The sequence below is a fragment of the Morus notabilis genome, unplaced genomic scaffold (assembly GCF_000414095.1).
Source record: "Morus notabilis unplaced genomic scaffold, ASM41409v2 Scaffold139, whole genome shotgun sequence".
In the NCBI taxonomy this organism is placed as follows: Eukaryota; Viridiplantae; Streptophyta; class Magnoliopsida; order Rosales; family Moraceae; genus Morus; species Morus notabilis.
This window is the reverse complement of record NW_010361068.1, coordinates 795,946-808,324: the sequence shown is the minus strand read 5'-3', so window position 1 is coordinate 808,324 and position 12,379 is coordinate 795,946. Positions and strand designations below refer to the sequence as shown.

At 33.0% G+C, this 12,379-nt stretch overlaps 2 protein-coding genes across 2 annotated transcripts; one reads left to right on the top strand and one right to left on the bottom strand.

Annotated features, from left to right (window-relative positions):
• The first annotated feature begins 6,385 nt into the window (after positions 1–6,385).
• Positions 6,386–8,115, top strand: LOC21408108 (60S ribosomal protein L23a). The gene is made up of 4 exons (XM_010098356.2): positions 6,386–6,426; positions 6,543–6,586; positions 7,397–7,760; positions 7,854–8,115. Exons 2-4 carry the CDS (start codon positions 6,574–6,576, stop codon positions 7,936–7,938), a joined length of 462 nt encoding a protein of 153 aa, XP_010096658.1. The 5' UTR covers positions 6,386–6,426; positions 6,543–6,573; the 3' UTR covers positions 7,939–8,115.
• A 227-nt stretch (positions 8,116–8,342) lies between these two features.
• Positions 8,343–12,156, bottom strand: LOC21408107 (psbP-like protein 1, chloroplastic). The gene is made up of 8 exons (XM_010098355.2): positions 11,990–12,156; positions 11,774–11,876; positions 10,077–10,157; positions 9,703–9,785; positions 9,471–9,593; positions 9,290–9,361; positions 8,873–8,969; positions 8,343–8,709 (listed from the first exon to the last, which is right to left on the bottom strand). The coding sequence occupies exons 1-8, from the start codon at positions 12,056–12,058 to the stop codon at positions 8,606–8,608; spliced, it is 732 nt and encodes a 243-aa protein (XP_010096657.1). The 5' UTR covers positions 12,059–12,156; the 3' UTR covers positions 8,343–8,605.
• Between the last annotated feature and the right edge of the window lie 223 nt (positions 12,157–12,379).

The following is a 12,379-nucleotide window of genomic DNA, read 5'->3' as shown; positions in this document are numbered from 1 at the left end:
ACATAATATATCAAATAATAGATTATTAAATAAACATTAGGAATTAATAATTCTTTAATTATGTAACTATAGTTAATTATATAATTAGTAAATGGAATACTAATAAATCATTAATATACTAGTTTTTTATTAATACAATAATTAATTACTTATTTATTAATAATTATGTTTAAATTACTTATATATTGGTTATTAATTAGTATTTTTTAATTATTTAGCATATTATTTTATTATATATGTAATTTAATTACAAATGTACTAATTAATAATAATATATTCATTATTATTATTTTACCAATATATTAATTTTTATTTGCTAATTCATCAATTATTGAATTACTTAATATATTCAGTTAAGATTTTTATTTATATGTACTCAAAAATAAAATTTCATAATATAACTAAACACGGTTTTACTTTTTTATTAAACATAAAATAATCTCTTAAAAAACCAATCAAATACAATTTCAGAATCAGTTTCAGAATAATTTTTAAAATGATCTCATTTGCACTATTGGAAATAAAATTATTTTAAAAACGTTGTCAAATAAGATAAAGTTTTTTATTTATGAGACGTTTGGTTCATGGATTAGAATCATGTGATTAGAATTATTTTTAATTTACGTGTATTTTTTATGAGAGAAAATACTGTAGCGAACCATGAACCATGATTCAAATCATGGTTTGAATCCTTCCTTATTTTTCGTTTGGTTGGAGGATTCGTTCTCTGATTCGAATAATGGTTTATAGTTCGCTACAGTAGTTTCTCTCAAAAAATACACGTAAATAAAAAATGATTCTAATCCATAAACTAAACGGATGGGTCCTACAAGCTGCAGCAAATAAATCACTCACACGTCAAAGGCTTATTTTGTGGGTCCCACGGCAAATAAAAGCACTCACAGGGGGAAGTCTCAAAATTCAATTGGACAACCACGTCAGGTGCCACATCAAGTAGTTTTATTCAGAGAAATTTCGCATGTAACTAAAGTAATTATGGCACTGGTATAAACCATCAGATAGCAATTCGGATTCATAATTTGCCTATATAGATACTGCAATAACTGCACAATAGTACTATAATATAGGCTAAAAAACGATCGATTTACCAGCTCCATACGTCTTCCTTGGCCATGCAATCTTCACCTCTAAATCCACCAATAGCACCAATACTGTTTATGAACAGCCACTTTTGATCCTGTCTCATTAGCATATCCCGCACGCACTGCAGTTGATTTTATCGTACTTCAATTAATTAGATTTCAACAATAAGCAAAGTAATAATAATCCGATCTCTTGCCAAAATGATTCCCTCTTTGGTCGCCATAACTAAGCTAGTTAGGAAGAAAAAGTTTACACTTGGCATGCATGCATGCATGGCTCTAATATATATGTCACGCACGGCATAGTGTGTGTGTATATATATATATATATATATACACATTACCATTAAACTTTCCAGTCCATTTAAAGCCAAACTTTCATTATAAAGGTGACTTAGGTTAGTCCTTGATCAATATACGTATAGTACACTATAACAGAATGGCAACGCCAAGCTCGGAGTCGGAGTTCAGCCTTACTCTAATACTCCTCATCGACACAAAGAACCAAAGAGTCCTGTATGCCGAAGCCGAGAAGAACTTTGTGGATTTTCTCTTAACCTTTCTCTCGTTACCAACCAATTGGCACTATCATTAACCTCTTGTCAAAAGTCGACGGAATGGTTGGCACTCTTGGAAAGCTCTATGAGAGCTTCGAAAATCTGGACGACTCTTACATACAGGCTACAGCCTAATGTTAGCAAAGACACAATTTTGAAACCCAATACTAGTGATATTTCACCTTCTATAAACGGCCTCCTATCGCTGATCACCAACGACAATACAAAGTCAACGGCCAGAAGGTTTTTCATCTCTGGGTGGCCAGCGCCTTTCTCATGCAACAAACACCACGCGTCGGACGACCCACGTGCCATTTGTCCCAACTGTTATCGAAACACCTGGAAGGAGGTGTTAGAGAGATTGTAATATATCTCTCGTTTGAAATTACACATTTTTTGAACTGATTTTGAATGCAGTTTGGACAGCAACACCGAACTATAGACAGCACCAATTTGTTTGGGAAAAATATTATCATATTTCTTTTTCAAAGGACTACATGGAAAAATATTTAAATAGAGTTATATTTTGGGAAAAAGACAACACAAGCAATCAAACTACCACTTGTAGTGGAGCATGCAGATTCACATGAAGCAACCAAGCAGACAATATTCTGCGGGGAAAAAAAAAAGCAGATAATATGCAAGATTTCTAGAAGGAAAAGAAAAAAAAAAAAAAAAAAAAAAAAAAAAAAAAAAAAAAAAAAAAACCTAACCAAGCACCCAATGTTGAAGTACAAACTCAAAAAATTTGCCAGCATATCGTCTTTCTATATGTATTTTTTATATTAATTTGTGTGATCGAGACAGTGAGAGTGTGAGGCGTTTGAAGATAAATAAGCCAAATGGAGTAAATTTAAGCTAAGTGCAGAATGAGTAAGTTTGAACTATTGAATTTGGAAAGTTGAAGTACAATTTTTAAACACTTATCCTCTCTTTTTATTAATAGACAGAGAAACGAAATAAGATATGAATTCTTTTTTTTTAATTTATTTATTCAATTTGATTTAGTATTTTTTTTTTATGGGGATTTAGCACTCTTGATAATTAATTTATTCTTGTTTAAAAAATTATCCAACGTATGACTATACCGAAGTTTTTTGCTCAACATATGACTATACCGAAGTTTTATTTGAGCAAGATGGTATGAATCCGCTTCCTTATTTCCTTATTTGATTTATCCGAGTGTATTTCCTTCCCCTGTAGCATGGCTTGCCGTCCACTGATTCACACAAAATTATAAATTTTGAGAAAAATAATGTTAGCGTAATGAGGCATATTAACAAATAGAATTTCGACTCTTGAAGGGGTTTGAATTCTTCACTATAATGATCGATTACAAGGTCAACAAGGTGTATTTTGCCAAACTTCGTCCGCTGGGTCACCTTTGTTGAACGTCAGAATAATCTACTAAATTATCAACTATAATCTACCAGATTTTATTGTTAGACAGTAACCATCGGTCCTTGCCGGCAAATGTTCTCTGGAGAAATCTATTAGATTACCACCGACAACTTACTAAATAATAATGTGCTTTCCATTCAGATGGGACAATTTTTAAAAATACCTGCTGGAGTTCCTTTTTATTTTTGTTCATTAATATTAGTCTATATTTTTACCTCTTAGATTAGAACTAGTCAAAGATAGAGTTTTTTAAAAGAGATACATTTAGTAAGTCATATATTTAAAAGAGGTAGAATTTATAATTTTCTCATTAAATCTCTCGTGCTAGTCACTAGAATCACTAGAGTATCATGAGTGATTACCACCAGTAATCGACCAGTTTAATCTCAAAACAACTCATCACCAGTCGTCAAAGTAATCTTCTAGGTTTACTATATGTAATCCACTGAATTAACTCAAGGAATCAGTTGAAAAACACACACACGCACACACACAAAAGAACTGAATTACAAAAATAAATCTTGTATTATCAAACACCAAAAAATAACAAAAAAAAAAATGATGATTTAGAAGTCATCCACTGGAGTCCTGCAACAACAACAACACAGTATTCTATTAGTAAAATGTTAGTCTCTCAAATAGCCTCGTCTAAGGAAGAGCTTATCGAGGATGAGTAATCAAAGTTTTTGCTTGCTTTGCAATTTTGCATGGTAGATTCGGTGCAACCTTGTCGAATTTGTTCAAGATCTTTCACATAATCTCATCCATGCCAGATTATAATCAGTAGCTCATCAGAGCTTGAGGCCATAGGCAAATCTACACGAAGAAATAATAGAAATAATGCTTTTAGAGAGTTAGAGTTGAAATTTAAATATATATTATTTTGTGAAGAATTCAATAATTTTTACATCCTTTAAAAAAATTAATTTTTACATAACTAGACTTCAAAAACTTAATTTACACGCCAGAGAAATTGTAGTAAATAACAGATTTTTAAAACTAAATTATAAAAATAACATATTATAAAACTATTTGAAGTAAATATCATTTTACCGTGTAAATATTTCATTTACAAATGATAAAAAAATAATTTATGTGGTAAAATTTTTTTTATTTAACTGAAAAAATCTTTTTAGCAGTCGTAAACAAAATTTACCTAAAAAAAAATTTCTAATCGTAAATACATAAATTTCTTTTATTTTAAATAGTTTTAAAATGTTTTATTTATTTAATTTCATTTTATAAATCTCTTATGGTTCGTTTGGTACAAGCATTCAAATCAGAGTGATTATAATCATAATTCTAGAACTAGAACCATGATTCATGATTTTGGGTTCAAATCATGATTCTGAAACCATGATTCATAATCAAGGGTTTGAATCACCTTAAATCAAGAGGAAAGTAGTTTTAGAATCATGAGTGATTATAATTTAAAATATTACATCAGATTTTGAATCATAATTCAGAATCATCCAAACAAAACACTGATTCTGAATCATAATTCAGAATTACTGTAAATAAATATGTATTCTGAACCAGAATCTAAAATTATAATTCTCGATCCATCTATCAAACGCCCACTTATTTACTAAAGAGTAATGGTAGAGGGATTGTGCTACCAAAAGCAAAAAGGAGGGGATTATCTATCCGTGGACCCTACCAAAAATTAACCTTACATATTTAGATGGAAAGGAAGGGAAGAAAATGAGGGATTATCAAAAATTAAGTCAGTGTTTGAAATTTATTCCGTTTTTTTTTCACGATTTTTGAAAAAAAAAATGAAAACGTTTTCAAAACAGCGTTTAGCGCAATAAAGACAAAAAAGGAAATGAAAACTATTTTTTGGTTTATTATAAAATGAAAGAGAAATGAAAAATGACTTTTAGTCGTTTTTTATTTTTTATTTTCGTTTTCTTCTCTCTCAAGCAGAGAGAGATAAAGAGAGCCATTAATTGATTTTTTTTACACTGAAAGTAATCTCTTGATAAAACTACCAAACGTATTTTCAAAAATAATTTATGTCTGAGATTGAAAACGTTTTCATTTTCATTTTCATACAAAAAATAAAATTATTTTAGAACGAGTTCCAAACACACCCTAAAATTACTTAATCTTTCTTTTCTCTCTTTTCTTAGTTTAATATTAATATATAAACTATTTTACGCTTTTTAAATTTTTTTTTGCAACAATTTGTTTTACGTTTCTTTATATATAATATATATATATATATAACTTATTCGCATTTGTATCAAAGGTAACTTTTTTTTATTTTTTTTATTTTTTTTGAATAAAAACATTCGTTGATAAAACTTATATGATTGTGAGGCAATTGTTTTATGACAATAACTATAAGCAATAAGCATTTAACTTAACACTATAAATTATCAATTGAAACATATTTACTATCTAAAGTATGAATTAGTTACATCTAAATTAAATCTTTAAAAAACTAAATATGTGAGATAATTTATTAAACATATGGGTAATATGGTAATTTTATGAATTAAATTCATACTTAGGACTAGCAATCCGGGTAATGACACAACGACACAACTCGAAACCTATACAAAGTTAGTGGGTTTGTGTTTATTATAAATGGGTTTGGGTCATAATCGGGTTAACACGATTAACATGATTAATGAATGAGTTAGGTTAGAGTTGACCTCCTAATATGGAGTGACACAAATTGACACGATTAACTATATGTGTCATCTGCACCTAATGACATGTGATATAACATGAAAATTTATATGACATATTAAATATAAATAATGTGAATTTTAATATTTATAGGTAAAATTCATTTATTTTTCTTAAAAGAAAAGATAAATTGACCAATAAACATATTAAACCTATTACGGTTAAATAAGTCATTATTATATTAGTTATTTATTCAATATATTAATTTAAACTGGTTATACGAGTTGACACGATTAACACAATTAATAAATGGGTCGAGTTTAGGTTGATATTTTTAATACATTTAATAAACAAACCGTGTTTAAGTTAATATTTTTTTACATAATTAATAAATGAGTTGACACGAACATGACAGAAAAGGGTAACAAAAATCATTCCTTCCATCATATCAAATAATTTTTAGAAAAACTACAATCTATCCTTTCTTTCTTACTCTCCTTTCCTCATATCTTATCCATCATTCTACCGATCCATTCCTCTACCCGGGGGCCCAAATTTGAGCTTAACAACCAGAAAGAAGTCCACTCTAGATCGGTTGAGTCAATCCATTCCTGGGCTAAAGTAATCAGGCCCAGGTCTTATCGGGCCCAAAACAGAAACTCTCACATATAAAAGGCCCTCCATCTTCTTGACTGAAAACCCTAGCTGGCCGCGCAGGTTCAGAGGTATTTCATAGCTCTCCCTAACACGAGCTTCATTTCTCATCTTCATTACTCGTTTCCTTTAAATATCGACTCTTTTTCCTCTTTCTATGTGCTAATCGTGTATTTCCTTCGTTTAGGTTGCAGTGCTTAACTCGGAGTTTTACGCAAATGGCTCCCAAAGGTACTTTCGAAGTTCTTATCTCTGTTTCAGGCTTTGGTTTCGCTTTTCCTTTTGAGAAATTAACGAAAGATCGAAATTTACTACGTACTTTTTAGTTAGTTAGTTAGTTTGTTTGTTTGTTTAATCAGTTTGGCTGTTTCATGAACTAATTTTCAGGATGGATTCTTTGGGATTTTTAATGGCTGAATTTTTTGTGGTTATTCTCTGCCTAAGTAGTGCTAAGTGCTGTATTTTAATTTTAAGAGCTAGCTAATGATTTAGGAAGAACCCTAATTGTTTTTGTCCATTCTTTGGCGCCTCGTTTGATGGAAATTGGGAACAGATAAAAAGCATATTTCCGAGTCGTAATTTGAATTTCAGCCATACCTGATCTGATTAATTCTGTTCAGTGTGTAAAATTTTGGCCTCTTTAAACTTCAGAAATGGGCAATGTAATTACTTGTCCAAAACACAAATGTTCTACTGTAAACGTTGTAACTTTTCATGTGGCTGTTGTGGGTTTTACTTTTTTTTTTTTTTTATCGACGGGTGTTACCTTTAATCGAGGAGTTTAATTTGTGCTTTTTCTTTGGCATTGAATGGTTAAACTTGAAATGAGTGTGTATTTGGTTTCCAATAGAGATATTATAAAGATTTTAGAACCTTTGAGTTAGGCTTTTGTTACAAAATTACAACTGTACGCTACCTGGAATTGATTTCTCTTGACAACATGGTTTTTTTGGTTTGTGTTCTGAGATGCATGTCTTTTTCAGTAATTCACTAATTCTCAAAAGAGCTATCAATGTGGATTTACCTTTACACTAAATGCAGCTGACAACACGAAAAAGTCCGACCCAAAGGCGCAAGCCTCAAAGACGGCCAAGGCAGTGAAATCTGGGCCAACATTCAAGAAGAAGGCGAAGAAGATCAGGACATCAGTCACCTTCCATCGCCCGAAGACATTGAAGAAGGAGAGGAACCCCAAGTATCCCCGCATCAGTGCGCCACCAAGACATAAGTTGGACCACTATCAGATTCTCAAGTATCCACTGACTACCGAGTCTGCAATGAAGAAGATCGAGGACAACAACACCCTGGTTTTCATTGTTGACATCCGCGCGGACAAGAAGAAGATCAAGGACGCCGTTAAGAAGATGTACGACATCCAAACCAAGAAAGTCAACACTTTGATCAGGTATTGCTGACCAAATGATAATCAATAATCAATACTGTTTGCTCTTGCAGTTGCACGATTGCTAACTATATGAAAATCTTTTTGTATGTTTAGGCCTGATGGAACGAAGAAGGCCTATGTTAGGTTGACACCGGATTACGATGCTTTGGATGTGGCCAACAAGATTGGAATCATCTAAGCTATTGTATCATCTGTTTGTTTTGAGCGAGTTATTCTTTTCTTGCTGTTACAGTTTTGATAGGAGGGAATGCAGTCTGTTAGAACTCCTACTTTGTTTTGATTTTATGTAGTATGTATTCGAGATTGTTCTCTTTTCATCATTGACAATTGAATATGGATTAGGTTTTACATATCATGATCATATGGTTCTTTTTTACCATGCTTGTTTGCTCTCGAAAGGGTAAACGCGTTGCATTCTTTTATAATTTTCTTTTGAAATGAGATGTTCAGTTAATTTAAGTTTCTTTCTTGATGTATGATGGAATAACCGCTTATTAGTTGAGAAAAAATAAAGTTTAACGGTAGGATTAAATTCACCAGTTTCATGGAAATGCTCATAAAAGAACTCATGTGTATGTTGTTGTTCATTTGTAATCTTTCAGAGGCCAAAATGCTTTCCTCTTCATTGATATAGATAATCTACAAGTTGAATTAACAAATTCATTTCCTGGCTCTACCAAAGAGAGATAAAAAGGGAACCCATAATTCCACGGTGATGGAACACAGTACACACACTAGAGAACTGGGTGTTGCACGAAAATTGCACATCGGTTTGCTCACAATCGAAAACTCGGATCCTCCTCTGTTTAATTCATCATAAAAGAATTTGAAGGAAAAATCAGATGTTAGACATCGATAATCTTGAAGGAATCAATGACAGAGCGCAACTTGTCTTTCATCTTCTCCCACCTCCTTTCATTTGCCCCAGTCGTCAAAGTATAGAACTTCCCTGCAATTGCACGTGACCAAGTGTTTAAGTATTGGTCATTACTCGTTAGTTTCATAATTCTGCATAAGAAATTTTCTTGAATAGTAAATGAAGCTTTGTGTTGAAGGGGAAAAGTAGCATCACAAGCATAATACAAAAGGACGCATTTCGGACTTGTAATTACCGTTGCCTATACAGATAGCGCTGAGAGCATGGCGGGTGTAGTTCGGAGCTTGAGCAATAAACTCAAACGTGTAATATATTTTCCCGTCTACGTCATGCTGCACAACGGATACAATAACGATAAATCGACATGTACAAACTGGCATGATATCAGGAGATTCTAAGTTCAAACTCTAGTAACCATACTATTGAGAAGGTTGCTGCATGTCCGCCTTTTAATACGTTTCTGGTTGATAGTTAAATACGTTGGTTTTAGGCCTTTCCGGTTAATGTTCACCTACACGATTGCCTACCCAATCCACACGAAGGAGTGCTAGAGAAAAAATCTGATGTTTGCTTAATAGCTCAACTTTTGAACAGAAATTGATAAACTAACAATGTGTTCGAATTTAATAGACAAGCATATAGTGGATCAAACCTCTGTTGCCTCAACTAGCTTTGTTTTCTGGTTAGGAGGAGCGAGAACCTTTTTGATCAAAGTTTCCGCAACCTGTCATTGATTAAAGATGAGTGACAGCACAATATCGTTAAACACTGAATAGTGAAAATGGAAATTGATGTGCTAAACATTCCAGTGGTACAGATCTTGCACTACTAACCTGCTGTGGAGGCCCGAAGTCTCGAATGTTTTGCTTGCTCGTTGGAATCAAATTCACGCTCACACTTTCCAGTGGTTCAATTACATCTTTAAATACCTTGTCCTTACCTTCTATGACAACTTCCTGTCCATTCCCAAGCAAATAAAAAAAGGTTATCGTAATGTCTTGACTAGAGCCACCAACGGAAGATCTCATAAGCCACAGACATGGGAGAAAATACAAAGACACAAACCTGCCACCCAAATGGATAAAGAAATGAGTAGCCGTCTTTATTGTCTGATACCGCCAGAAATCCCTTTTTAGTTTCTGCAGCAACTGAGCCATATCAAGGGTTTGTTCTTAGGATATCAGCCACCATGGGAATTAAAGGAAACAAATGCAGGACATAAATAGTATCTGCCACTCACTGCAGAAATGACCCTAATAGCATAAATAGTATCTGCCAATCACTACTGAAATGACCCTAATATGAGATCTCAAAACCGACATCTTTGAAAGGCAAAATCAAAGGTAGAAAAGAAAGAACATAATTTTTATCGGTCAGTGGTCATTATAAAATCCAACAAACATTCCTTTACTAGTGCCACTACTAATACTGAGACTTACATGACGCAGAATTTTGATTAATCAGCGAAACCAACGAGGCAATTACGCCTGCAGCTAGAACACTGCGTCTCCCAGGTCTATCTGCCAAAGAGAAAATAAAAATAAGAAGAAATAGAAGTGATTTACTAACAAAATTGGCATATACTGCAGTAAGTTTACCGACCATGAGGAGAAGATGGCAAACAATATTAGTTCATTCTTAACGAAATTAATTACAGATATGTGCGTGTGAGATCATGAAAGAATGCAATTTTTTAAGAGCTATAAAGAACAACTTTGTAAGAAAACACTAAACCAAAGGATGAGTTTCCTCTTCCTCACGTGATGTTCTTGCGACAATACCGCGGGACATTGGATTTTCTCCATTATGAATGCTTTCTTGTGATATATAACCAAATCAAGATGGCCAATGAAGACAGAAAGAAAACGGCACTTATCACCATATGAGATAGGAGGGCACGCCTATAACAAGGTGATGCCATTTGATCCATGTCATGTTTGATTTGAGGAGTGGTAATCCTAATGTTGGGGGATTAATGGAAGACCGCCTTTAAGACGAGGGATGAGGCTTCTTGAGGATGATGAATCAGGTGCTTCAGTTTGATTACAGAGATGAGGAGAATTTTTTATAGTTTCTTTCAACGACATTCTAATTGTTAGCATGGATGAGAATCAACACCCCAATCGTGTAGAAGCGTTGTTCTTTGTAAGAAAATCATCAATTGTTTTGATGTCTAAGTATTTAAGTAGTTTTTACATGCTGACAAATAGAAACTATATAAAAACATGGCAGTTTTGTCAGCGGCAACAAAAGCATTCCTTTAATGAGTATGCTTGTTCATCTTGGACCACATTTTTAGCATACATAAATTAGCCTCAGGATTCAAGCAGGAAAATGATACTTGCAACAACTGCGTTTCAAAGTAAGTTTCATGAATAATGTTATGTTGAATATGAGCTTGACCATGAACTAGACAAGTGAGGGTTTGTCGTTGTCAGATTCTCATGTATATCCTCGAAAAATTTTTAATCCATAGTCAACGTGAAAAAGTGAATCCAAATTGACAAGAATGAAGAAGCACAAGAACTTCATATAAGGAATAGGTGGTTCAAAGTGTACTCTTGGAATTTTGATTAGAATCTCTATTGTAATACAGGGGAAAACAAATCACAATACTCCATTAGTCCAATGGACAGAACATTACTTTTTATTTTTGGCTTTTGAGAGCATACGGGCTTAACTAAATCCAATCCAGACACTACTTTCTCACAGTTTTGAAGATGCCATTTTTACAAGCAACTATTTATAATGAATGTACATCTAAACTAAATATGGCCCAATTCAGAGGTGAACTCTCTTTCCTAAATGTCAACTAATTTAGCAAAATTCATTGCTCTGCATGAATGCCAATCAACTGCAAAGACAGAAAAGTCCAGTCATATATGAACTGGCTAAAAAAATTTCATTTTTCATCACCCAAAAAAGGGGGGGAAAAAAAAGGAAATGGGCTGATGCTTAAAGTTCCATCATTGATAGCTTTCACTGAATTGCACATGCAAATAAGGAAAACAGCCAGTATAATAATAATAATAATAATAATAATAATAATAATAATAATAAAGCCTAAAGGCAAAGCAAATATTCAAATCCCAAAAGACAACAACAACTAAAAAAATTAAAAAAATTAAAAGGTAACCTTGAGAAGAAGACCAGTTCGGAGAGATTGGTGCCTGCTGGGCCCTGACCATAAGTGAGAGCCTTCTTCTACAACAAGATAAAGCAGTTTGCTGCTTCTGCAACTGAGCCCACCAAATCCAACCCCAAATTACATTTTCATTATTATTACCAGGAAAAAAAAATTAAAAATTAAAAAAAAGAGGAAAAAAAGAAGAAGAAAAGGAGTAGATCAAACCTGAGGGAAAGAGTTGAGAAATAGAGTGTGATAATGATTGATGGAGGGGGAGTTTTGCATGATGGACATGGCTGCCCTGTGCCTGTTGAGTGAGTGTGAACCAGAAAAACTCTTGTTTATGGCTACTTGTGTAGTCCTACACCTTATCTTTTGTTTTTCTTTGTGTAGACAACTACAACACAACTTATCTGTTTACACTCCTTGACACACGTTGTTTATGGGTTTGTAATTGTTAGTTGGATTTGCGTGGGACCCACACTGGTACAGTACCTACACTTGAAAAAAAAAATCAAGTTTTAAATGTTACATGCACATTTCTATAAGAATAAAAGAATGGAAATTACCAATTAAGTTTTTAGCCTTTCTTTTTCAGGGTCTATACCTTTTTTT

What these genes read in the sequence shown, in the direction of transcription:
- LOC21408108 (XM_010098356.2), top strand. An exon ending in AAAGTCAACACTTTGATCAG is followed by an intron (nt 7,761 to 7,853) that starts GTATTGCTGACC and finishes TTGTATGTTTAG; the next exon opens with GCCTGATGGAACGAAGAAGG.
- LOC21408107 (XM_010098355.2), bottom strand. Translation starts at nt 12,058, where the DNA reads ATGTCCATCATGCAAAACTCCCCCTCCATCAATCATTATCACACTCTA. An exon ending in TTCTCAACTCTTTCCCTCAG is followed by an intron (nt 11,877 to 11,989) that starts GTTTGATCTACT and finishes TGGTGGGCTCAG; the next exon opens with TTGCAGAAGCAGCAAACTGC. An exon ending in ACTTCGGGCCTCCACAGCAG is followed by an intron (nt 9,362 to 9,470) that starts GTTAGTAGTGCA and finishes AATCAATGACAG; the next exon opens with GTTGCGGAAACTTTGATCAA.